This window comes from Uranotaenia lowii, chromosome 3 (genome assembly GCF_029784155.1).
Source record: "Uranotaenia lowii strain MFRU-FL chromosome 3, ASM2978415v1, whole genome shotgun sequence".
In the NCBI taxonomy this organism is placed as follows: domain Eukaryota; kingdom Metazoa; phylum Arthropoda; class Insecta; order Diptera; family Culicidae; genus Uranotaenia; species Uranotaenia lowii.
Genome location: NC_073693.1, coordinates 329,570,589 through 329,598,489, shown reverse-complemented (window position 1 = coordinate 329,598,489; position 27,901 = coordinate 329,570,589). Strand labels below are relative to the sequence as shown.

General features: G+C 40.1%; 1 protein-coding gene and 1 long non-coding RNA gene across 2 annotated transcripts; one reads left to right on the top strand and one right to left on the bottom strand.

The window, feature by feature from the left end:
• Positions 1–708: 708 nt before the first annotated feature.
• LOC129757697 (uncharacterized) lies at positions 709–1,673 on the top strand. The gene is made up of 4 exons (XR_008739767.1): positions 709–919; positions 976–1,058; positions 1,115–1,191; positions 1,255–1,673. It is a non-coding gene; the product is annotated as an uncharacterized LOC129757697 (long non-coding RNA).
• Positions 1,674–10,802: 9,129 nt separating this feature from the next.
• LOC129752357 (nicotinamidase) lies at positions 10,803–27,676 on the bottom strand. The gene is made up of 6 exons (XM_055748146.1): positions 27,334–27,676; positions 22,965–23,099; positions 14,751–14,879; positions 14,522–14,690; positions 13,760–13,902; positions 10,803–13,573 (listed from the first exon to the last, which is right to left on the bottom strand). Exons 1-6 carry the CDS (start codon positions 27,526–27,528, stop codon positions 13,427–13,429), a joined length of 918 nt encoding a protein of 305 aa, XP_055604121.1. The 5' UTR covers positions 27,529–27,676; the 3' UTR covers positions 10,803–13,426.
• Positions 27,677–27,901: the final 225 nt, after the last annotated feature.

Sequence of the window (27,901 nt, the reverse complement as noted above, 5' to 3'; positions counted from 1 at the left end):
ATTTCATAGCAATATTTAATTATTATTATTTATTATTATTTCACCTTCGACTATGTCGCACAGATGTGTACTTATAAACTAATCCTTAATCTAGAAGAACACTTGCTTAAATTAAAGTCAAAAGGGTGGTAAACATTATAAAAATGCCGACATGAATTTTCCAGAGGGTTATTAAGGCCATATTGTGTACGATGAGTTGGGAGTCTTAGGAAATAGTAATGTCGTAATGTTCTAGACGGCGCACTGATCTGTAGTTTATCGAGCAACTCTCTGCTATCTATGTTGCTCATCAGAAGATCATAAATGAACAAACGTTGTAGAAGAATTCTCCTTTCAGCGAGTGTCGGCAGCCCAATGAGCCTGCACCGCTGCTCGTATGGCGTATGGTAAGTTGACAGGATCGTTCCAACGTAGCGTTCAAAGTGCGTAACGTAAAAAGCTTTTCTGGACTCGCTCGATGCGGTTAGGGGTCCATATGGTAGGGGGCCCAGACTTTAACACAGTATTCTAACACGGTCCGGACAAGAGAGTTGAACAGCGTTTCCAAACAGTAGATATCCGTAAAATCTTTCGTATTACGACGTATCTATTGGAAAAGCAAGCATTGATCTGTTAATATAGATTGTAGCATTATAATTAAGTTTGTCTAGCTATTTTGTTCTGAGCGTGTAGTGATTGAGTCAAAAATAGACCAAAGATGAGTGTATAGAAATAAGAGTGTAGCCGTCAAACGCGCACGTGGAGAAAACAACATAAACAAAGAGCAACGATCAACAACAATCATCAACAAGCAACCAGAACAAGAACACGGTTAAGCGGTTAGATTCGTCATCGCGGTGAATAAAAAGTGCCTGCTATCATTGGTGTACCGGAACCGAAGCCGATCAAGGACGATATCCCGGATTTGCTCAGTGAAAAGGTGAGACAGCACGACCACTTTATTCGGATCAGATAAACCAATTTAGATTCCTCCAGCTTCCAGACAACTGATTGTGGGTAACACGTAGCAGCATCGACCGAGCCAGCACTGACAAGATTCAACCTCTGCTGAAGCAACGGTAAAGCAGTAAGGATTCATTTTGTTTCTTATCTAAAAACTCGCCTCTCATCGTAGGTTGATGCTAGCGTTGTGCTGAGAGAAGGAAGTAGAGCTCGAAAGAATATTTTAAGCTGCGCAAACCAGGTAGTAGGGTGAGTGAAGCATATTGAAAATCCCCTCCCACAAAAGGTGTTTAGACACTTTCGCCTTTACAGAACACATACGGAACTGCTGCCCTGGTATTCACCCATCCGACGTTGGGAATTGGAGGTGCAGGAAGAAAGCGACCCCTAGCGGGTGAGTAGCCAAATTACTGTGCGAAAAAGGAGTTTATGTAAAGCCAAAATTAACAATCGGCAGGTCGTTTTTGGGAGCTGAGAAAATCGCTTTTCGGGACTCGATTTTCGCCATCTTGGTTTTGCGAGTCCCGTTTTTGCGAAATCAAGCTGCGGACGCGAGGAGAGCGAGCCGGAAGTCGTCGGAAGTGCTCCGGGCAGCTGCGGTACGCCCGTCGAAGCAGTGCAGCCAGGCAGGGTTGCCAGTAAACCGGATACGACTGCAATACGAAAATTAAAGCTGTGATACACCTGTGCCGTCCAAGCAGCTGTGATATGATTGTTGTGCGTTTGATGTTAGAGTAGGAAAACGGGCCCGTGAGTAAATATGTAAGCTAGCTTAAGTTTTTAAAATGTCGTATTAGTAAATAATTGTAATTGCTACAGATTTGGGTTTTGCGTGTTTGTGTTTTGGGTAAAAGTTAGCCGTGCAGCACACACTGAGAGTCAGTGGTGCTCAACTTGTTTCAAGATCTTAGTAATCATTGAATTGTAACTAGGCGTAACCAATCAATAAAAATTTTCACTCTTGTTAGAACTCTCTTAGAAGCAAGTCACCTTTATTCCTTGCGTCCCCACATCTGCTTATAGGTTATGGGCCTATTCTGAAGAGTTTTTCAGCAAGATTTTCAAGAAGTGAAACCAAATCGAAATGGCTTCAAGTTCTTCAAGCAATTCCTCAAGCGCAGCTGGAAACAACGCAGTCCAGAATTCGGCGAGTTTTCCTGGCATCGAACGCCTGATTGGTCGCGGAAATTGGGCAACCTGGAAGTTTGCCGTCCAAACGTTCCTGGAGCTCGAAGACCTGTGGTGTGCCGTAAAACCGAACCAGAAGGAGGATGGGACGTTAGAGGCTGTCGATTTCGCGAAGGATCGCCGAGCAAGAGCCAAGATTATTTTTCTTCAAAATGCACCAACGGCCCGGGAAGTTTGGATTCAGCTGGAAAAAGCCTTCGAGGATTCTGGATTGTATCGCAGAGTGACCCTCATCCACAAGCTCATCAAGACCGAACTTTCTACATGTGGATCAATGGCCGAATACGTCAACCAGATCATTTCCACCGCTCACCAGCTCAACGGAATCGGTTTCGTCCTGTCGCAAGAATGGATCGGAACATTTCTTCTGGCCGGCCTGTCCGAAGACTATCGTCCGATGATAATAGATGATAATTCTGGTATCCCCGTGACTGGCGACGTGATCAAAACGAAACTTCTCCAGGAAACTCAAACCCCAACAGCGAACACAGCGTTGACCGCTTGCAAGAAAGCAGTAAGTAGTGTTCCTGTTAAGAAGAAGAACGAGAATCCGAAGGGTCCCAGGTGCCGGAAATGTTCGAAATACGGACACATCGCTAAGGAGTGCCGATCAGCGCGAAAGGAAAACGCATTTTGTTCTGTCCTTTCCACGTTTTCCTCGGCAAACGACGACGATTGGTTCTTTGACTCAGGAGCCAGTGTACACATGACCAAACATCGGAATTGGCTACAAAATTTGAAACCGTCGGATGGAACTGTGGTAGCAGCAAACGGTGGTTATATGAAGATTGTTGCAACTGGTGAAGCGATTTTGCAATCGACGTCCAAGGCAGGTCCAATTCCCGTGAGCGACGTCCAATTTCTACCTGAACTTTCTGCAAATCTGCTATCAGTCAATCAGATTGTAAAGAAAGGTCACACCGTGGTTTTCAAGAACACCGGATGTCAAGTCATCAACCAGTGCGGCGATGTTATTGCAACCGGAAGTCACAACGATGACTTATTCAAGCTGGAGCAACGGAAGCAGGAGACCCGAAGCGCGTTATCCTGCGCAGCCGCTGCTAGTCTTGATATTCGGCATCGGAGACTAGGTCATCTCAATATTCAAGGCGTACCCAAGTTGGTGTCTTCTTTGGCAAATGGCGTCAAAATTACTGACGAAATCTTCGAGGACTGCAAGGTTTGTCCGATGGGTAGGCAGTGTCGGAACCCATTCAGCAAACAGGGAAGCCGAGCGACCGAGATTCTGGAACTGGTACACACAGACATCTGCGGTCCAATGGAGGTCAAGTCCCTAGGTGGCGCTCGTTATTACATCGTGTTCGTCGACGACAAGATCCGCCGGATATAGACATATTTCCTGAAATCGAAATCGGGAACCGAAGTCACTGGAATTTTCAAGCAATTTCACGTCATGGCTGAACGACAATCTGGAAAGAAGCTGAAGGTAATTATATCTGATAATGGACTTGAATGTACCAACGCAGGCTTCCAGGATTATCTGAGGACACATGGCATACGGCATCAACGAACGACTGCGTACACTCCGGAGCAGAATGGCATGGCCGAAAGAGCAAACCGGTCTCTGGTTGAGCGAGCGCGCTGCATGCTGTTTGAAGCAGAATTGAGCAAACCGTTTTGGGGTGAGGCCGTGTCAACCGCAGCCTATTTGATGAACCGGTCTCCAACGAAAGGTCACGATGTCACTCCAGAAGAAGCCTGGTCGGGAAAGAAGCCGGATCTTTCACTTATTCGCATCTTTGGTACAATGGCGATGATGCACATTCCCAAGCAAACTAGGAAGAAGTTTGATCCCAAGTCGGTCGAATGTATGTTAGTTGGGTTCGATGAAAACACGAAAGGCTATCGTCTGTACAACACCAAATCCAGGTCGATAGTGGTCAGTCGAGAGGTCCAATTCATCAACGAAGCGAAAAGTGAACGCAAACCGTCATCCCAGGAAGTACGAAAAACAACGGTTATTCAACTGAATCCAGAAGAGAGTATTCCGTTGTCCCCTATTCAAGAAGTTGGTCCTACTCTTCAAGCCGATGATGACGACGAGGACGATTTCAACACGGAATACGACACAGCTGCTGGTTCCGAGGATTCACTAGTTGAAAGTGATTCCTCAAATGAAACTGTAATTGACGTGACCGTGCTCCCACCGCGACAATCTTCAAATCAGTCTTGGTCACAGACGTTGAGGCGCAGCGGTCGGGAGCACAGACTTCCAGGCAAGTATAGTGAATTTGTCCTACCGAGCAAAGGTTTGCCGTTTCACAATCCTCCGCTGATGGCGGAGGTCCTTCCAACGAATGCCCCGATTCGTTCAGTGGTGTGGCAACATCCATCGAGGTGGAGATACCTACAGACGAGCCGGTGACGCATCAAGAGGCTTTATCCCGCGATGATTCCGATCGCTGGAAGAAAGCAATGGTCGAGGAATACGAGGCCCTGATGAGCAACAACACCTGGACGTTCACGGATCTCCCGGAAGGTCGGAAGGCGATAAAATGCAAGTGGATCTTCAAGACGAAACACGATGCAGGCGGGAACATCGACCGTTACAAGGCGAGGTTGGTTATAAAAGGCTACTCGCAGCGAAAGGGGGTGGATTATGACGAAACATATTCTCCTGTTGTCCGTCATAGTTCGCTCCGGTACCTCTTTGCTCTGGCTGCCCAACGCAACCTCGACGTGGACCAGATGGACGCCATAACCGCTTTCCTGCAAGGCGAGATGGAGGAGGAGATTTATATGGAGCAGCCCCCCTGCTTCCAAGACTCAAGCCGAACGAAGGTTCTTTGGCCTGAAACAATCCAGCCGGATTTAGAACATCAAGCTAGACGCAGCTTTGAAGAAGATGGATCTAAAGGCTTCAGGGTACGATCCATGTCTCTATCACCGGATAAAAGATGGCAAAATTCTCTTTGTTGCTATCTATGTGGATGACCTCATCATATTTAGCAACGACAATAAAACTAAAAATGAGCTCAAACAGAAACTTGGCAGCGTCTTCCACATGAAGGATCTCGGGCCAGCAAAAAGTTGTCTTGGTATCAGAGTTACACGAACCAAAGACTGCGTGATGCTGGACCAGGAAGCATATATTGGAACTGTACTCAAACGTTTCAATATGAACGATGCGAAGCCTGCGACGACCCCGATGAACAGCGGAGAGAAACTGACCAAGGAACCACCACCGAAACACGAAGAAGCGGAGCAGCTGAAGAAAATCCCTTATCAGGAAGCCGTCGGAAGCCTGATGTACCTCGCACAGTGTACTCGACCGGATATCCTGTTTGCCGTCAACAAGCTGAGCAGATTCAACACCAATCTCTCTCTCAAACACTGGGAGGCCGTCAAACATCTTCTGAGGTACCGTAAACTGGGGGAACTTTGATCAGCGGGGTAACTTTGATCAACATGGAATTTTTGCAAATAATCATCATCTAAGTGTAAAGTAAAAATATCTGAAAACTGTTTACTACGTTTGAAAGCCTGTAAATTGAGTTACAAATAAGCTAAATTTGGTTTTTATTAGGAGATCTTTTATATAACTTAACATTTAATGTTAAAATCTTAAAATATCTGGTTTTTCGAAGGCTCACAAACAAACATCTCTTCTGATCAAATTCAAGCATTTAGGGGCAAATGGCTTGTTTTATGTAAAATTTCAACTATTTTTCTTGGTTTAGGTTAAGTTTAAGTGTTATTTTTATGGTCATTTGATGTTAGTTTTTGGATATTGAAAAAAAAACGCTAATTTTCCATGAAAAAGTCTGTACAGGAAAAATGGCTAACAACCCTATCAAATAGTGAAATTTGAAGAAAAAAGAACGTGGAAACAGTACGAGGACTTAGGGAATTGCATGAAGGTAAAATTTTATTTGATTTCAAGACCAAAAAATATTGAGAAATGTTAATAATTTTTACCCCTAAATGTATGCAGCAACATTGTCCATCTTTCGAGTATATTTATTTTTGAAAGAAAACGTTTAAAAATTCAATCGAGTCCAAACAAAAAAATACTGTTATCGATGTTTTGAGCCGTCTGTGCTTAATGGCATGAAAACAATGAATTTGAAGACGTTGAGATACGTAAAACCATAGTGATCAAAGTTACCCCGAAACTCGAAATCTGGTTTTGTAACAAACATTTAATTATGACCACTAATATCGTTTGAATTTACTGCAATCCATGATCATGTTTAGAACTCCTCACCTCAGTAAGGGTTTTAAAGCTTTTAGGTATTACGAAAAAGCAACGTATTTCAAAATATTCTAAAATGAATGAAAAAAGTGATCAAAGTTCCCCAGTTTACGGTACCTGAAGGGAACTGCGGAATACAAGCTGCGGTATACGTGGCAAGGCGAATCGAAACTCATCGGTTACTCCGACGCAGATTAGGCGGCAGATCTCGACGATAGGAAATCCACAAGCGGATACATTTTCCTATTACAAGGCGGAGCCGTGCCCTGGTGCTGCAAGCGTCAAACTACGGTGGCACTCTCGACCTGCGAAGCCTGGCACTTTCAGCTGCCGTGCAAGAAGCCTGTTGGTAGTTCGGACTTTTGTCTCAGTTCGATGAACCGGAAGCAATCGAGCTGAGATGCGACAACCAGAGCACCATTTGCATCGCAAAAAATGCTGGATACACACCTCGGACGAAGCACATCGATATTCGGCACCATTTCATCCGAGACGTGCTGGATCGCAAAACTGTGGCGTTGGCGTTCGTAAGCACTGATCAACAAGTTGCTGACGGATTGACAAAACCCCTGCAGCAGATCAAATTGGAGCGGAATCGAATCAAGATGGGTATCCTGAAAATATTTTACATAGCGGAATACTATGTAAAATCCTGAAAATATCGAATTCTATAGTCGAATAAGATTGGATTTCGTACTCTAGTAAATGACACAGTATTGCATTTCCCTGCATTTGCTTGCATTCCGTTTGTGTTGCACCATTTCAACAAAGTGTCGATATCGTTTTGAAGAACATAACAGTCTAACGGACATGTTATCGTTCTGAATATTTCCAGGTTGTCAGCGTATAGCAGTTACGATGAGTGTATTAAAAAGCATAAGTCGTTTATGAAGAGAACGAACAATAAGGGGCCAAGATGACTTCCACCACCAGAGGATATCTGAAAAGTTTCGGACGCAACGGTGCCTATTTTAACGTTAGCTGTTCTATTCACTAGTACGATCTTATACATTTTGTGAGCCAAGTAGGAAGACCCATTCTCTTCAATTTCTCTACTGACAGTTCATGTGGAACTCTATCGAACGCTTTTGTGAAATCGATGTAGAATGCATCAACCTGTTGTCGTTTCTCTATTTTATTTATCAATGCTGAAGCATAACACATCAGGTTACTCAAAGTTGATCGTTTTTTTTTTTACAATACCATGCTGATCAGGTGATAAAACATGTTGAACACTTTGATAAATTCTCTCGTGCATCAAACTTTCCATTAATTTCGGAATACAACTCAGTATAGATATACCTCTGAAGTTCTCGACATTTTGTAGGTTTCCTGATTTGTGTATCGGTGTGACGCAAGCTGATTTCCGATTGATAATAAATCAAATGCAGTGATTGTATGTTGTATGTTTGTACCGTTTGCGTTCCCTATGATGATTTTTATCGGTTCGCTTATAAAAAAAATCTCCAATTGTCTACGATTTTGATAATTCAAATCACACAATACCAATGGAAAAGAAGAGATTTTTTTAGAATGTTCTATTTAGAAATAGAACATTATTTGTTGGAAAATGTGGTAATCTTGACAACTTTTACAAAAGAAGTAATTGAAATATAAAATTAAATTTGTTTTTGGAAAAAAAATTAAAACGTTTTGAAGACAACAAATACTGCTTCATTGTGTAAAAATGAATTTGTTTATATCCAATGTGGTTGTTTTGAAAAGCAAAAAAAAACAGTCGCTTATGAGTGAATTCACGTCACAAAACAAGGGAACTTTTTAATTTTAGGAGAAAATTTTGACATTATCAGATATAAAAATAGATCTTCTTTGAAAATAACAAGACGATTCTAGAACACTAAATTCTATAGAAATCAGTTGGAATCGATCTTAGTTGCCACAAAATTTGATTTTTTGTGTAAAATTTTATAAGGGAAATATGCTAAGAAAGCTGTTTCGACTTTCCAGGTGGTCGAATTTTTACAAATCGAACATAATTTAAAGGGTGATACGGTCAAAATTTGGTCAAGGGAAAACGCGTGTAAATCGGTGAAATCATTTATTTAATAAATCAAAATAAATTTCTTTTTCAAGTTGAATTAGTATAAAATTCAGGAAAAATATTCAGTTAGGCTTCCGGTTTTCCAAATCCGAATTGCCGGGCCATACGCTTAACCCCTGCCATCAGATTTTGTACAGTCACCTTGTCCACCTTCTTCGCCGCAGAAAGCCAGTTTGCCTTGCACTGCTGCTCGTCTTTAACAGTTTTTTGGTCTTCTTTAGGTTCCGCTTGACAATAGCCCAGTATTTCTCAATTGGGCGAAGCTCTGGCATGTTGGGAGGGTTTTTGTCCTTGGGAACCACCTGCACGTTGTTGGCGGCGTACCACTCCATGGCCTTTTTATCGTAATGGCAAGATGCCAAATCCGGCCAAAACAGAACGGAACAACCGTGTTTCTTCAGGAAAGACAGCAGACGTTTATTCAAACACTCTTTCACGTAAATTTCTTGGTTGACAGTCCCGAAAGCTATGAAAATGCTGCTTTTCAAGCCACAGGTACAGATGGCTTGCCAAACCAAATATTTCTTCGCGAACTTTGACAGTTTCATGTGCTTGAAAATATCTGCTACCTTTCACCTTTCCTTTGGCCGTATAAAACTCCTGTCCCGGAAGCTGCTTGTAGTCGGCTTTGACGTAGGTTTCGTCGTCCATAACCACGCAGTCAAACTCCGTCAGCATCGTCGTGTACAGCCTCCGGGATCGCGCTTTGGCCGTCGTATTTTGTTTATCATCGCGATTTGGAGTCACTACCTTCTTGTAAGTCGATAGTCCGGCTCGTTTTTTGGCTCGATGCACGGTTGTAGACGATACACCCAGCTTATTTGCGGCATCTCGGAGAGAGAGATTAGGGTTTCGCTTGAAACTACCGGCAACTCTCTTTGTCGTCTCAGCGGCTTCCGGTTTTCGATTTCCCCCCGATCCAGACTTCCTGGCTGTCGACAAACGTTCCCCAAACACTTTAATTACATTTGTAACGGTTGATTTGGCAACTTTTAGCAAATTTGGCCAGCTTTGCGTGCGAGTAGCTCGGATCTTCGCGATGAGCGAGCAAAATTTTGATACGCTGCTCTTCTTCCTTCTACGGCATTTTGACAACTCAAGAGTGAATTCCAAAATCAAAATAGAAGCAACATTCTACACACACACACACCTTCAAAATGAGGGGTGTTCAGGTTTTTTAAATGCAAAATTGAAAGAAATACGTCAAGTTGATATTGACCAAATTTTGACCGTATCACCCTTTATCTTGGTTTCAGACAGTAAAAGAACATGAATTTCTAGCATACAACATTTAAATATACGAAACTGAAACAAAAATTCAATAATTTGTAACCAACCGGTTACACTGTCGACGAGAATCTTGACTGTGTCCAAATGGAGACGCTGGCTCCGGATTGCCAACAGTGAAAGTCTTTTACCACGGCCCTATTCGCCGGAGAATCGAAGCGGAACCATTAAGTATGTAAGTAAGTTCCTTGGAGAAGACGTAGTAAAATGCCGAAACGTTGGATAAAGTAAAAATTATAAGTTTTGAAATCTTCAGCAAACTGCAATCCCTAAAAATCTAACATCGATTTCCGTAATCTTTCCAGGTGACCTATCTCAACTTATCAAAGAGGACGACGTCGGCCATCAATGACAATTTTCACAAATTTTAACCCCATAAACCACAAAGCACCATTCAACCGACAACGAGCGCGCACTCCCCTCAATGTCAGCGGCAGCACCATATGTGCCAAAACGGTTGCCACCCACCCAACCCATTCCACCCACTTTCCATCATTATTGGCTTCTTCCTGCCCTTTGCGAATAAAATGTATGTTGCAGTGCCATACTAACGGTACGATACAAACTCGCTCTTCACAGCATCATCACAATGTTCATCAGCCCGTGGAAAGAGATTGTGGGGTAAAATGGATCCGGTAACATCCTGTTTGAGTTGGAAGTTATCTGAGTCAATTTTCAATTGAGTGTTTTTACCCCATTTTACCCTAGAAATGGCCTTCCAGTCGACATACACCACATTCAGCCATTTCATACTTCTTTACGACTGTTTGTAACCCTTTTTATACCCCTCGGACAACAAGTATACGTACAAACATACATATGAAGGTACGTGACAATTAGGCGATGATTTCTTTCGCATATTGATTTGTAATCATTCCTCTGCTTCGTCGTCGTCTTTTATTGTTTCCTTTTTTTTTTTTGCTATAATGGGTCTGTTTATTTCTACAGTTTTTTTTATTTGCTTTGTTACACTATTGCTAGTTTTTGTTGTACAACTACAAAACAATCGTGTGATTTTGTTATGACTAAGGGTTTCTGTGTATGTGTGTTTGACTTTCAACTAGCTGCAAAAAAGTGAGAAAATAGGATAACAACTATTTGTGTGTGTTTGTGTCATTTTTTCGTTTTTCTAGGTTTTCGGTCTCTGTATTACAATATTTTTTTTTTGTTTTAGAAAGCTACGTTTTTTTTCGGCTTCTTATAACAAACTTTTCGTTTGATTTTTTCAATTTTTTTTTCATTTGCTTGCTGTCAAAAACGGAAATGTTCATCATTTGTCACAACGTTAAGTACATTCTGAAATGCTATCACCAGTATTTGTTTTGTTTTTTTTTTTTTTACTTTAATAATTTTATAAGTTTTTTTACTTAAATTCAATTTTTCTAGTGCTATCATCAACCATGTTCGATATCTCTATGCAAGAACTAGTGTGTTTATTTTTGTTAAAGAAAAAATATCATGGATAAAGCAAATCAAATGTTTGTTTAGCTCTTAAAATACCCTACAGGCAAGAGAGAACCTATTGGATAAAGAGGAATTGAGAAACAACTGATATAATTGTGAGGTGATGTGTGGGAATGTGATTAGGGTACAAAATACAAGTTGACGCTTAGTTACTGTTTTTTTCATGTTTCAGAATCCCGGCTTTTCTAATATAATTTTAAGTTAAAATTTAGTTTGAAATTGATTTGAAAAATTCGAACTTCAAAGTATGGGCTATTTGAATTAGAATAATAAAAGATAGAGTTGAAGGTTTCGCAAATCACAATCAAAAGTCAAAGTCATAAATTAAAAAAAAATCAAGAGAATTTTAAACACGAAAATATGAAAAGTCGAATGGGGAATTTGTTATCTTAAATTTTGGTTTCCTTATTTTACATCTCTTTTTATTATCTTATTTTTCAATTTTTGAGTGATAAAGTTTTTTTTATTATTTGGTTTTTTTATTTTCTGTTTTTTTTTTTTATAAGCTTCTATTTCCCATTTTCTGGATTTGTTATCTTTTTCTCTTTTGATGTACTATCTTTTTTTAAGGTTTATGATCTGTTTGAAATCAATTTTTAAACAAAAAATTTACTTTTCGAGTTTGTACTCCGCAGTACAAAATATTAGATTTGAATTTCAAAATTTGCTTTTCGAAATTGGAAATGACAAACTCAACATTCAAGATAAAGAATTGAAAATTGAAGATCTTGAAGATCTTGAAGATCTTTGCAGATTGAATTATTTCGAAATTAGAATTAAATCTTTGCAAAAATATCACACAATTTGAAATTTTGATTTATTTCTGCTGCTTTGAAGTTTTCATACGATGTAATATTTGATTTTTTTTTATTTCTTTGTTTTTCGTTTTTTATGTTGATCTGAACGTTCATTTCAACTTCCATCATTGTAAACGCAAATCAGTGAATATTTTTTCGCTTTGCAGATATTTTTGGATTTTTTCAATCCCCAGTATTCATCTTTTTTTATCGCCCAAACTTCATTCGAAGAAATGTTGATGGTGGTGCCTAACTCCAGGAACAAAAAATCTCGTTTTTTTTATTTTTATTTTTAAACTTCCTGCGAAAGCTAAGAACCCTATTCTTCTAGAATCATCTTAGAAGTAAGTTTTCTTCAGTACCCCATCGCTTTCCACAATCTCGAGGGATTTTAAACACTTTTATGAACATGTCCTGATTAACCCCATGATTATTAAAACAAAGCAAATTATGTTAAAATGAAAATGTGTCACCGTTCGAAGCAGTTGAATGAATTTTTTTCGTCAAAATTCAGTTGAAAGAATTCTTCACCATATATCAAACTTGTAGACATGTCACTTGACTATTTATCTCGTATTAAATAGTGAAAATCAAAATTTGACAAATGGCCTATGTGGAATGGCCACAGAGTGAAAGTCTAATATTGAACCTTAAAATTCGAAACTTGAAGCTAAAAATTTCAAAAATTTACCTTTGAGTCAATTGATTTCGACATTTGTATCAAAATTCGAATTCAAAATTCATAATCCAAATCTACATTTCGAATGCATAGCTTTGCACTGAAAATTGTTCTAGAAATTTGATTCCTTTGTTAAAAAAAATTCTGAATATCCCTTATTTAACAGTTCCAAGGTCAACTTGTAAATTTTGAATATAGAAGATAAATATTATAGGCAAAAAAAAAACTATTCTTAGCCTTAAACACAAACTATTCTTAGATTAAGTTATTTTATAATAAACCAACATCTTACAGCTTTGCTTGTGAAATAACTGTTCACTTAATAAGAAATAATTATTTGTCTTTTCAGCTTTTGTTTCGAGCTATAAACAGCTAGCGCCTAAGATAGAAATTATAAAAAAAAAATTACAATAAGTAACTCAATAAGTAAACCGGAATCTACGGACCGGAACTTTTTTCCTCAGTAAAGCTCATTCGATTCGAGTACCTATCAGAAAGCAAAAAAAAAACTGGCGGAACTTCGCGGAAAGCAAATAAAAATTAAAACGATCCGCGCCCAAAATTAATTACGGAACATTTCTCATTCCGTTGCTGAGCGTGATGCTGTGTGCGAGTGTGGGCTTTTTTTTCCATCTGTAAGTGCGAGTGTGTCCAGCAGCTGGATTCCGACTAACCGGAAACAGAACTGGGTGACCAGCGAGAGAGACAGTTAAAGGAAAACAGAGAGCGGAAGAGAGCTCCGGGGGCTGTTTTGGGAATGTGACGACACTGCCGGCTGCTGTCATATCTTTTTACTGCTGCGGTCTGTCCTGCTGCGGTTGTGACTGTCGCCGGACGGCATTATTCTTGGACAGATCCGAGTCGGCATTTTTCAGCTCCATGGCCAGCTTATAGCCGAGTTCCGGCCGCCGGTCCCGGCCCTCGACCATCGCCTTGACCTACGGGGGAACAGGAAGAAATAATAAATGTGTCGTTATATTTGAACTTTTTTTACGGTTCGAAAGAAGGAACGAAAGGATTTCTGCTGTTCTCCGCTCATCAATTTGTACAGATTCATCGCATTTGTACAAATGTAGTGGAATAAATTGCCCGCCTCAAAACCTATGAATTCTCATTTAATTTACCTCTCGCGAATTGATGATCACCCCATTGCTGGATATTACCGTCTCCTTGGTAGATTCAATGTCATTCACGTCCACCCCCCGGCAACAATCGTCGATCAGGATGGTCCGATAGCCAGCCGAGAGAGCATCGATGGCGGTTGCACCTGGACGAATGAGGATAATTAGGGCAATTATTATGTATATTTTTGCAAAAAAAAGTAACCTTCAACTCCATTCCGCGAAAAAAAAAAATTTAAGTACAATTTGATTCAGAAGTGTCTGTGAATGTTTATTGCAATCACGTACAAAGATGGATTCGATACCAGATTCAACGAGTGGCAACGACGACGTCACAAGGACATCCTCCGGCAGATAGCTCAACAAAACAGTTCCGAAGAAGGCGGCAGCACCCGGGAAAAATTTATTGTCTTTTTATCGACCCACTTTCATCTTGCCAGTGAAAGACATAACCTCTCCTTGTAATGTGCTTCCACCATTTTATGGCATTCCCTTAAAATTCTCTTTCAGCAATAGCTTACAACACGTGCTTTTCCAGCAGCCGCATCCGGTCAACATCCGGTAAATTGAGGCATGGCAGGATGTACATCGAAAATCTACACAATCGACAAACGATGTGCACCCCAACAACGGTCGATTAAATCGAGCAGGAGTTTATTTTAACGACCATCGTCGTCGCCTTTGATTGACTTCAGGCTTTGTCTTATGAATGCAATCAGCATCAGCGGTGATCGAATCTTGAATCGATTGTTGATGCCTACTCACCCACACACACATCGTAGGCCAGCCCACACACGTAGATATCGGTCGAACCCTTGAGCCGCAGCTGGCCGCAGAGCGTGGTGTCGGAGAGCTTCTTGTTGTCCCAGAACACCGAATAGGAGTCCACCTCCGGATTGGTGCCTTTGTACACTTTAATGCCCTGGTCCACGATCTGTAATCACAAAATAAGGTTCACATAAATCCAATTAGGACAGGATTTTTCTTTTGCAACCTTCAAATCCTTGTGCAGTTCCGAGCCCCAAGAATCCTGGACACAGTGCCGCGGCCAGAGCCGCTGCTTCATCGGGGGAGGTCCAGCGAAGATCACCGTATCGTAGACTTGGGCGTTGTCAGCGTTCAGCTTTAAATGAAAATGAAAAAAAAAATGTTATGATGTACTTTTGATCACACAAAAGTATTCTGAATGCTGCTTTAAAAATTACAGAAGCAATAGGAGGGAATGAGGATACTTGATCCCTAACTTCATTCCTTCGCTATATCTCGAAACAGACATGAAATCAAATGTGTCAGAAAAATGTACCTAATAGAAAAAAAACAACAATGCGGTTCTCTCAATAAATTTAAAAAATTAACTATTCGAGTTATTGAATTTTGGTTGAAAACTTTATAAAAATGAGATCTGGAAATCTTTTTCTATTACTTTAAAATGTTTTTAACATGAAAAAATTACAATTAAAATATTTATTCCAATTGGTCAATCGTTAGAGTATAACATGAACTTCTTTATGCCATATTTCCAAAGCAATAGTAAACTCTCAATTTTGTATGTTATCCCAAGTAACAATTTTTGTTTTATAAGAAACTGAAGTCTGCTTCATTTAATATTGAAACAAATTCTTTTGCTCATTGTGGCGCTCCTAGTGGACGGATTTGGAAACTTTTTTCACCCACGTGTCGGGAAATTCATTACCTTTCACCATGTATTTATGTCATAACACCAAACGATAGCATTTTGTAAACAACCGCCATGGAAGCCGAACGGAGAGATCAAATTGTGCACAGTTTTCTTGAAAATCCATTGTTGTCGGCATCGAAGCTAGCTAAACAGCTTAAAATGCCCAGAAATACCGTATGGCGTGTTATCAAGCAGTACAAGGAAACATTGACGACGGCTCGGAAGCCGCATTCGAAGCGTCGGAGTGGAACTGTCGACCGGAAACTGCGTGGGAAAGTCATCAAGGCCGTCAAGAGGAATCTCAATCTTTCAGACCGCGATTTGGCCAATAAGTTCCAGGCCGCTCACAGTACGGTGCGACGAATTCGTCTCCGGGAAGGAATAAGGTCATTCCGAGCCTGCAAACAGCCAAATCGGACGCTGAAGCAGAACAATGTGGACAGAATCCGTGCTCGAAAGCTGTACGACCAAGTGCTGACCAAGTTCGACGGATGTATTCTGATGGACGATGAGACCTACGTGAAGGCGGACTTTGGGCAAATCCCAGGTCAAAAATTTTATTTGGCGACGGCTCGGGGGGATGTACCTGCAAAATTTAAGTTCGTGTTTGCGGATAAATTCGCCCGCAAGAACATGATTTGGCAGGGGATATGCAGTTGTGGACAGAAAACCAAAGTCTTTCTCACTGACAAGACAATGACATCAGAAGTCTACAAAAAAGAGTGCCTACAGAAACGGATTCTGCCGTTTATTCGTGCCCACGACCGTCCAGTAATGTTTTGGCCGGACCTCGCAAGCTGCCATTACAGCAAAACGGTTATGGAATGGTACGCAACGAACGGGGTCAGCGTAATACCGAAGGACCTCAACCCCCCAAACTGCCCCCAGTTCCGGCCGATAGAGAAATACTGGGCAATCACGAAGCGGAGGCTTAAGGCAAAGGGAAAACTTGTTAGGAACATGACTCAAATGAAGAACTGGTGGAATCAAATCGCCAAAACGGTGGACGAAAAGGGTGTGCGCCGCCTAATGTGCCGTATTACGGTAAAAGTACGAGAATTTCTTCGAAACAGCAATGAATAATTTTTTTAATTTTTTTTTTATGAAAGAGTAAAGAAAATGCTACATTTGTATTAAAAACAAATTATGAATCCGTAATAAATGACTGAACTACACGCAATTGTTTGTGTTCCAATATTAAATGAAGTAGACTTTGAAAGGGCACTTCAAGGCTTCGTTATAAAACAACGTTTAGTTATATAAACCCTCATTTTTATATGATTTGTGCTTACGATGCAGGACGATGTCCGACTGATTACACAAAGGATAATTACAGCTTCATACTTGATGTAGTATTCGTCTAACGCAATTGGCATTATGCGGATTTTTGTTTGATCAGGTTGAAGAGAGGTGAAATGATCGGCGGCTTGTAACCGGTTGGTTACAAATCGTTTGATTTTTGTCTTCTTTTGTAGTTTTGAATGTTTAGCTCTAGAAAATTCATGTTCCTTGTTGAGTCTGACACCAAGGTAGCACCACAGTAGGCTACATTTTACTGCTGGCTGCTGTCAACTAACAGAGGAGGTTAGGAGGAATATTTGGAAAATGAAATGAAAAAGCCGAAAAGCTTGCTTCCGTTTTTCGAGTCTTTTCTGTACCAGGCGTCCGTGAGTAAAGTCCGTATTGTGTTTAGTGTTCGTGAAATTCCACGGAATTCGCCCGGAAACACCGGTTGGCTTCCTCACGGCTCGGCCCGCAGATCCCTTGTGGTCTCGCGCCTAACCGTAAAAGACCATCATCATCGTCCTCGGGTTCTGAGGAACCCTAAATCGAGGACTTCCCTTCTCGGCCTGTCCGGATACGGGGCACTCTCGTGGGCAGGCCGATTAAACGCCAAAGAAGGAAGACGCCTGCATTAACTGAGTCCAGCAACGCCCGCTGGCGCAGTTTCGACACTCCGTCGATCCGCCTATATATCGACGGCCCTCCTGCTTCCGGAACTGGATTTCCGGAACTACGACGTCGCGACGCAAGACCACCAGCAGCACAACCACGGTTAGTGAGAATTTACACGCCACAAATTACACAGAACATTGTTTTATACACACAGACAACACGCCACAAGAAAACGTTAATAAAAAAACGCAAAGTAACATGAATTTCCCGATTTGTTGTATTTTATCCGTAAAGTCCTTGGTTACCCAGTAGCCAGCCGGCCCTGAGGTTCCGTACTCTTAGAGTACCTTGCCTTGGCTGGTCTAGCCGCTGCTTTTCTATTCGTAACAGGCTCGTCTTCGTTCATCAACGGTTTTTCGGCGGTGCTGATGAACATCGACTCCCAAGCATTCAGGTGTGATGTTTTCCGTACAAACTTCCTAAATTTGACCTTTTTCCAATCGACGGAATGGTCAAACTCTGTTGTGTGGGCGGCAACACTCGATTCATTAATCCTCCCATTCTCAACGGCATTTTTGTGTTCTTTGAGACGGACTTTGAATTTACGGCGAGTTTGACCAATATAAATAGCCGGGCAGCTGCTGCATGGAATTTCGTAGATTCCGGATCTATCCTCCTCAGGAATCTTGTCTTTAAGCGAGACTAGACGATCCTTGAGGGTGTTTCCACTCTTGTATGCGGTTTTTAGACCATGCTGCAGAAGAATCTGGCTGATTCCGTTAGTCAATTTTGGATAAAACGGTAGACTAACTCTTTGCGATTCTTCTTTTTCCGGTGTTAGTGTTGTTGCATCACTTCGGTGCTTTTTTCGGGCGTGCTTGCGAAGAAGTCATTGTCGTATCCATTCACAATTCCTGCATCAAAAATTTTTTGCTTCTCGTCTTCAAACTCTGGCTTTTCCATTGGAATATGGTACAGCCGGTGTGCCATAGAGTGGAAGGCGGCTTGTTTTTGAGCACCAAAGTGATTTGAGTCGACCGTAATATACCTGTCAGTTGAGGTTGGTTTCCGGTAGATTCCAAACTTTTTTGTGTTGTCCTCTTTCCTTGAGATCAGCAAATCAAAGAAGGCCAGTTTTCCCTCAACTTCTTTCTCAACCGTAAATTTTATCGATCTATGCTGATTATTTAATAATTCTAGTGTCTGTGGGAGGTAGCGTTCTTTTACAGAAGCGAAAATGTCATCCACGTAGCGCCACCAGACACGGGGGAAGAGTTTTTCCCTTTTCTCAAAATCGGTCTCAAAATCGGCCATGAATACTTCTGCCAGAAGGGGGGAAAGTTTGCTCCCCATGCTGAGGCCAAAGGTCTGTTTGTAAAACTTACCCCGGAACATGAAGTAGTTCTGCCTCATACACACTTCTGCGACAGTTATGTAGGCCTCAATCTGGTTGGGAGGAACTCGGCGGCGTTCCAAATGTTTTCGTAGGCTATGGAGGGCATCGGAAGTGGGGACACTGGGGAAGAGTGCGGAGACGTCAAAGGAGACCAAAATTTCGCCTCGACGCACTTTGAATCCTTTTAGATGATCCACAAACTCAACCGAGTTTTTCACACTTTTGCCGTGTTTCACCGGATATATCTTCATTTCCTCAACCAACCACGCTGCCATTTTTCCCGTGGGTGTACAAATGTTGGAGGAAATCGGTCGCATAGCAATAGGGTTTTTATGTATCTTAGGTAAGCAGTATAATGAGGCTACTTTAGGATTTGGAACGAGGAATTTCCGAGGAAAATCCGCATAATGCCAATTGCGTTCGATGAATACTACATCAAGTATGAAACTGGAGCTGTAATTATCCTTTGTGTCATCAGTCGGACATCGTCCTGTAGATGGGCAACATCGAGCCCGAAACCGGTCGACTAAAAGGTAACTTTATATCCTTTTTCCGTTAAGTAAGAACGTTATGTGTCGTGTCCTGTAATACGTCGTGTGTTATGTGTATATATAAACCCCATTAAAACATTTTTAAAACACCTATAAGAGTAAAAAGGCCCACCTACAGAAAGTTCTGAAGTGCCCGTCCTAAGACCAGGCCCACCAATGCACAGTGGTGCAGAACATCAATCTAGCTGTACGAAATTAATAGCGCCCAGGGATGAAGAGATAGACATTTGATGTCTTCAACAACATTGTTCAGTTCTACATGGAGCATATTCTAATATAAAAATTTTTGCCGAGGGGGCCACCAATAGCGAGATAAAAATGCTAACTTGTTTGTTTTTCAGTAAATTTAAATGTATTTTAATAAAACAAAATATATGAAAGAAAACTGCAACACTTTGTTAATAAATTAAATGTTTTCAACGTTTTTTCTATAAGTAAAATAGGTAATTTTTATATAAAAAGTGTTTTTTCAATCATTCAAATCTCTACTAGTTCCACCGATTTCTCCGCTAATTTCAAATGGAAATGGTTCCGCTTATCATCAAAAATAGGCACAAAAAAGGAGGTGTTGCGAAAATGTGCACTTTTTGATGTATGAGCCTTCCAAAATTGCCAATAAAATACACTAAATGCTTTCTAATAAGCTTCAGCAACTTCTGAACCCATCATAATGTATGAGACAAATCTAGATCGTGGCTTGTTTCAACTTTGTTTCAAAGACAGCGAACCGTTTTATCCAATCTACAACATGTCAGGTTCAAAAAACTGTTTTTTCAAGACATTTTTTTTTACTTTGATTGTAATTCCTCAGGGTGATGTGATAGGACTTTAAAATATTCAACAAACTTATATATTTTGATCAGATAAACAACTTTGTCGAAGACATCAAAGCCCTAATTTGAAAAACAAAAAAGTTAGCATTTTTATCTCGCTATTGGTGGACCCCTCGGCAAAAATTTTTATAATAAAATATGCTCCATGTAAAACTGAACAATGTTGTTGAAGACATCAAATGTCTATCTCTTCACCCCTGGGCGCTATTAATTCCGTAAAGCTAGATTGATGTTCTGCACCACTGTACGTACAATGGTTGTTAAACCTCGAATCGAGTACATTCAGCAACATATCTATCAACCCATCATCGCACCAACAGTCACTAACTTGTTTTGAGAAATAGCATTCGAGCCAAATATATTAAGAAATAATAAAAAGGTAAAATTTACCGAGTTAGCAAAGGTGAACGCTCGTGAAAGCCAAAAAGATAACTTCACAGATAAAAAAATGTAATACAAGTGATTTTACATTTTTACATCGTCGCTTGAATTTTTTTGAAAAAGAGTATAGCAGCTCCTCAACCATTTCTTTGAAAATTACATGTCAATGCATGCTTATTCCAGCGCCAGCGGCATTTTGTCAGTTTTGTTTTCATTCCTGTTCGTTTCCCGTCCCGTGCTGCGTCGGCATAAGTTGTTAGTCATTTTTTTTTCAATCAAATATTCGATCCTGATTAAAGGTAAATCAATATTGAAAATAGTTGTGATTGACTTAATAATTTCACACTAATTGCTGTTATTTACAGGAAATTAATGCTGCATCCCCAAATCATCATAGCTGTCTTACCGCACCAGCCGTAGAGCCGCCGTCGTCGGGGGAATCGGCGACGAAGATCAGTGCAAGTGTTGATCAATTAGCAAGTGTGATAAATGTGAAATAAAAGTTTTTTTACTGCATCAAACCGGTGACTTTTTTCTATTTTGCGAAACCACATCCTGTCCAATAAGATTCGTGAGATGTGCTAAATAATGTAAATGTACAGTAAACAACAGCATTTAATGCTGCCGGGAATTTACATGAGATGTGCAGTATTATCACTTGTAAATAGCCGATTCCTTTCTACCCATGTAGTTGCATGTAAATCTACGTGAATTTTTCTAAGTGTGTTCTACCTCTTCGAGGTGAAACTCACCTCACAGTGAGGTAAAATCGAATCGAGGTTGGAAAAAAGGTACAATTCACCGAGAAAAAAGGTGAATCCAAAAAAGGTAAATCTTACCTCGTAGCGAGGTGAAGTTCACCTGAATTGAGCTCGATAAAAAAGTATAATTTACCTAGAAAAAAGATAAATCCAAATAAGGTAAAACGTGGTAAAACTTACCTCGTAGCGAGGTGTAATTGACCTGGATTGAGCTAAACAAAACGGTACAATTCTTCTAAAAAAAGTAACTATTCGCCGAACCCGTTCATTGAGGTTAAGCTGTTTTGTCATTCTAGGAACAAGTTTTGCTTTGTGCCTAATATGTGAAAATCGGAATAGAATGGTAAGTGTTCTTAAATATCATTTAGTTGTGCTGGTTCTCGTCATAATACTATTGATTTTGTTTCAGATCGGCCCATAGAGCTTTGAGGTGTATTCCACGTCATCCTCCAGCCGGAAAAGCCGAACCTGACCGGATTAGTCGAACGGAGGAGGCCATGAATGTACGCAACGCAGGTGGATTCAGCGGCCATAGCGGCTCAGAAGAACGCGAAGCCGAATTACCAGTCCCTATTTATCTCCAATAAATATCATTTTTGAAAGAATTTAGTATTTTTTAAATTCTTATTGAAGAAAACAATCAAACCAACCAGCATTTACCTTTTAACACTGACCATACTGACTGGACACTCGATTTCGTTTTCTGGATAATTTTTCCAACAGTACGCAATGTCGATTACAGAGTGCGCATCGATCGATTTGAAGAAATGCTATCCCAGTTAGGAAATGCCACCCAACTTTCAACATAAAACACGCAATTTCTACGATAAAATCGGGCTAAACAGGACCATTTTTCCTACAGGGCATTTTTTGTTAAATTTTTCAGGTTCGCCACCTGCCGTCGGTATTGCGAACCTGCAAAATCTGACAACAAAAAATTAGACAGAAAATGGTTAAATTTTTGTTCTAAGTGTCATGTCAGTGTGGTCAGTGCTTTTAAATCAGTAAATGGGAAAACGGTATTATTTAATATTTTGCTAGGTGAATTCGAAAAAGGTAAAATTTACCTTTTTGCTAGATAAATTGAAAAAAGGTAAAATTTACCTTTTTGCTAGGTGAATGAAAAAAAAGGTAAAATTTACCTTAAAAGAGGGGTGGAAAAAATTCACCTCGCAAAAAGGTAAATTTTACCTTTTTTTTATTTTCCGTGTAGGATTTTCGAAAAATTTGGAAAATCGCACAGCAAGAAACACAGCACTTCAAAGCGGATAGCTGCTACCCCTATTAAATTTGAGCAACTATTGAACATTGGTATTTAGGTTTATTAAAATCCGTTGACACTGGTTGAAACCACGTGTTCTACCGTCTTTTTTTTCTCAAGACGTTATGTGAGCACCGCGAAACGTCTTTTCCTCAACAAAAGCGACATCTGGTTTTGATTAAGAAAAGTTCTCGATTCATTTTCCGCTCAAGAAAAAAATACTTGTACATACCTGTAGGCGTTTTGGATAAATCTGCTCGACTTTTACCGTCATTTAGCAAAGAAGCTTACATAATTCCAATCAAGTTTCTAGCTTTTAAAATGTTTTTTTTTTTAATTTTTGAAGTATTCATTTGAATCTTTGTAGGGTGAATATGTAATAACGATTGTACGTAAACGAATATTCATGGGGAAGCGGAAGAAATATTCCAGAAAAAAAAACAAAACTTACCGGGCTTGTCGGATGTATCGGACGCTGCTTGATGTTGTCGATGAAGGAAACGTGATCGCTCGGGTGCCAATCCAGCGAGTAGAACACCGCATCGAAATCGACCGTATCCAGCAGTTTGTTGATCGGTTCAATCACCTGGTAATGGAGGGGAAAGTTGGAAAAGAAAAAAGATAAACAACGCTCAAAAAATTAGATCGAAATTGACAGAGATGAGACTCGAAGATTTTTTGTATTGAATTTTTTTTCATTAAGTAGAAACATTGACACAGCTGGGCAGTGAAAGGTAAATAATTGAGGCTCTCAGGATCAGAGGGGTGCAAGTGCCTAAATCATCAATTAAGAGTTAATTAAACCTAACGATTCTTCACGTTTCAATGTACACCCCGTGCAAAACTCAGATTTTTTATAATAGAGGCCCTCAGGATCAGAGGGGTGCAAGTGCCTAAATCATCCATTTTGAACGATTCTTCATGTTTCAATGTACATCTGGTGCGAAACTCAAATTTTTCATAATTTTTGTTGACACTTTTTTGATTGAATTAAAACTGCTCGAATTCGAAAAGTACATGAAAAATCGAGCACATTCACAACGTTGAAGCGCGTTTCCTCGAAAATATCATTTAGACACTTGCATCCCTCTGATCCCAAGCGCCTCAAATGTTTTACCATAAACAATCCCATCAGCTCTTCTTTTCTACGATTCTTTTAGATAGCAGGGAAACCCATTGCATGAATTTCAGATGTCTTCTAACCGAAAGGATATATCACCATACCAGAAGAAGTTGATCTTCTCACCCGCCACCCACTCTTTTCCATTTGTGGCCACCAACCAGCAGCATGGAACGTAAAGTAATGAAGACATCATGTGTGGGTGGGTGGTTGAAAAGGTTTCTTTCCATTCAGAGGGGAAGGTTTGCGTGTTGAATTTTAATGAATTAATCTGTCTTCGAAAATCGTATCTATTCCATCTCCTGGCTGGATGTGGCTCATGGTTGGTTCTATTTTGCTGTCGACCCCTTCTTCTCACTCGTGTAACTAAACTATTTCTGCATAAAACAGAAAATTCTTCTTCTTGCCACCACGTTAGCATTTCTTTAAACCGTATATCTATGATGTTCAGAGTCGGTCTCTATAATTCAATAGTAGCGAGTAGCGGTTCAGGTGGCTATCTTCAATTGAAAAAATGGAGCGAATGCTTAAAGTTGATAGAGGACTGTTTTCCTTCTTACACATTTCTTTTATTAAATTTTACACTCCCTGAACAGGTTTCAGTTGGCCAGAGTGCCGCCAGCCAACCGGAACCGGACCCAATTTACAACACGTGAACACAGCAGGAAAAATTGCCTCGGAAGCGGTGGTAGAAAAGGGTTTAAAAAGGGCATTTGTTGTTCGTTAGACTTAGTGTGTGAGGTAAATAGTTGGCCGCATAGGTATCTCGGGACCAGACCTTGTCACCTGTTATCGACTCTCAGACCAATGTAAAGCCTTCTCAACAGAAGCAGCAGCAGTCCTTATCGCAGCAACAACACCCTCAGATCGTCCCATTGCTGTCTTTACAGATTCGTCCAGTGTGGTTTCTGCTTTAGAATCAGAAACAGTTAGCACCCCTTGGCTTCAGGAAATCTTACTGGAAGCTCCATCAAATACAACTTTTGTCTGGATCCTAGGTCAGTCCGGCTTCCCTGAGATACAAAAAGCTGATGAACTCGCAAGATCAGGTCGTCGGCAAGCACTTTATACTAATCTTGTCCCAGTAGAAGATACAAAGTCATGAGCACGTCTTTAAAGAATGCCCACAATACGAAGGGGCTAGATTGGCGTATAATATCCCCAGGAATATAGAAAAGGCCCCTATGGTCTGTTTCTCGGATCTTTAATCTCATAAAAGGGACGAACCAGCTGAAAGCTGAAAATCACTATAATTAAGATATTAATAAAAAAACAGAAGTGTAAATCCGCTAACACCCCTTCTAAAATTTAAAATTTGACTCAAAAATCCGACTGTAATTCTGAAAAGCACTTACATTACATTTTTTGAAACTTCTTTTAAACACTAAGCGAACATTCCATCGAAATTAATTACATTGTTTTTTTTACATTTAAATATCTTTTATTCATGGCATCGGGGTTGACATAACTTTTTTTTTCAACTTTAGTTTGCTTGTTTCTGAATATGAGGAAAAAATTTCGTCATTGAGACTAGTTCAAACTGTTTTAAGTTAATACATTACATGGTTCTTCAAATTTTCTCTTATGAAATTTAAATTTTCTTTCTCTAGCAATTCATACAAAAAAGACCTTCTAAGTAACATGTTACTAAGAACTACACATTCAGCGAAACTTCACCGATAACATATTTAACCTATATTCATCAATTTAAAAAAAAACATCAATAAGTTTTTGAATAACAGCTTATTTGTTGAGCAACTTATGAACTCATTTTCACAAGGGTTTCCTTTTGCCGGAGTTTTAATCCCTTAACTAGGTTTATCCAAAAAAACGCTTCTCTTCAGGTATGTTACGCAAATTATACGAATACGTATCGGCAACGAAGTGACCTGATACTTCAATAGAACGAAATTCGGCTTGGTTCCAGAAAGGCCTTGATTCGTAAACCGTATCTGCTGTATCTGACCAATTAGGTGGTGCTTCGCCATTAGCCCCGGTGTAACACAGTGAGTCGTTGGTGCCATTAACCCTTCTTTTCACCCGATATCGGAACAAGGATATTGCAGAAAAAATGTACTTCGATGCCTGACAATATAAATAGGCAGTGGCCTCGCGCTCGAATATTGGTTTCAGTTGCCGGCCGACATGGAGGGATGTATCCCGGTCCCTCGAAGTGAATCCAACAATGGCCATACTTCCCATTAGTGATGAGCATTTTTGATTATCTTGGAAAAATGATCTCAACTGATTCGATACGACATGGAGAAGGTTTTTGATGATTGGCAATCCAGAAATATTTTCTAGGTGTTCGATTTCGAATTTAGGTTCAATGTCTTTCAATTTAATGCCTGCGTTTTTGCAGTTGGCTACTTGATTGCCAGTTAGCTGCACGGCAACACGCCATCCTTATAGGTTACGATTAGGGATCCACGAACCTCCCTCTGGGCGTAGCTCGTCGGGAAGATCCCACTCGACCGGAATGTCTGCGATTGACAATCTCTCATTTTCTACAAGATTAGTGACAAGTAAATCCTGCAATATACGGTATATCGCGACAAATGGTGCGGGAAGAGTTTCGTACAAGGTATGCGTGTTTGTATCAACTCGGCCGAAATGTCCTGGGATGCCGTGGGCTGGTGTTTGGCAAAGTTCACCCTGGAGGGAAAGGTAACATTGCGTTCCGTTGAAGTCCGAGATGTTTCCGATTCCATTCAAATAGTGATAAAGCTCCAACGGCACGTACAATGGAGACAGTATTCCAGAAAGTAAATCCGCTTCAAGGCGACAACGTACCGTAACTTCCTTAAGACGGTACCAGAGAAGGATCTCACAATAATACGTATACATGGATAACGAGATATTATTAACAATGGAATAAGAAATTGTCTTCCATACTTTATAGGAAGATTCCACTATCTGCATAAACTGTGAGTAGTCCAGTTGGAAATGCCGAGCGTTTCTTTCGTGCTTTATTGCCCCATCGGAGATGCCTGCCACTAAGATGGCATCATTCAGTAGAACGTCTTTATGCTCTGCGGAATAAGCGGGTTTAGACGATTCAGACATAGTAGAAACACTGCAAGTTCGAAAAAAAAAAATGAATTTAAATATCAAGAACTCTGAATTTACGATTCATTACTTAAACTTTCAATAGAAAATGATATTGAAAAATTGAAATTCTAACAAGTTCTGAATTTCAGTAGCTGAGTAAAACCTTCCAAAATTTGAAATGTACTCCATTTAAATTGATATAAATATGTTGAAATTTATATTTACAATCATAAAAATACATGTATTCATGATTCTCTCAACGCAATTGGAAAAATCAGGAATACAAATTCTGAATTCAAAATAAGAGACACAGAACAGTTTTTAAATTGGTTGATATTACTAACAGTTAACATAATTACTTTTGATTCTTAAAAAAAATGATCGATTCCGATGATCAATTCAAGAGTTAGCGATCCTGTAGTTCTGAAATTGGAATTATGATCAGTGTTGGAATCATGAATACAAAAGTTTTGTATTCTAATTAGGTTTTAATTACTCTTTATCAATTCAACGTCAACCCATCGCTTTAGAATCAGTTAGGGCCAAGGAAATAATTGATTTAACCTTTGCAATTAAATTGCTAATTAAAGACAAAAAAAAGCGGTTTTATGCCGGGATCAATTTAGAAAGCCCGCTTTTCAGCACCTACCTCAAGACCGTTCTGTTGGGCACTGCAGTTGCTGATGTTCAGGGAGCCGCTGATGAAATCGTTCTGAACATCCACGATGAGGAACGCGCTGAGGGGCCGCACAATCTGAAATGATAGTGAACGAAAAACGGAATAATTGAAGGCTGGACCGGCAAACATGCATTTAGCTTTCGCGCATTTGAGGAACAATAGCATTTGATAAAAATTCAAGAAAAGTTGGTTGGCACACCAAGGAGCAGGAATTTGAAAAGGAAATGGCGTCCCTAACAATGGGAGCGGATTTCTAAACGTTTCGTATCCTTTTGTCGATTACATTTTTGATCATCACAAAACGCCAAGATTATCGCTATGATTATCGCTTGATGAATCATTAATTGTTTAATGTCGAGTACTTACCAATTCAAACTTTCGGATCTGCGAAGAATGGGCCGATTCAATTCTTCTTCTTCTACTTGAGCTGCTTCACGGGCAGCTCGGGTTAAGGGCCAGTGACTTTGACTATATGCCCTGTTTTTGGTTCCGAGCAAGGTTCTTAGATACACTTTCACATTTCAAATTTCTAATTTCA

What these genes read in the sequence shown, in the direction of transcription:
- LOC129752357 (XM_055748146.1), bottom strand. Translation starts at nt 27,528, where the DNA reads ATGCTATTGTTCCTCAAATGCGCGAAAGCTAAATGCATGTTTGCCGGT. An exon ending in AACTGCACAAGGATTTGAAG is followed by an intron (nt 14,691 to 14,750) that starts GTTGCAAAAGAA and finishes TTGTGATTACAG; the next exon opens with ATCGTGGACCAGGGCATTAA. An exon ending in GGCCTACGATGTGTGTGTGG is followed by an intron (nt 13,903 to 14,521) that starts GTGAGTAGGCAT and finishes TCATTCGTCCAG; the next exon opens with GTGCAACCGCCATCGATGCT.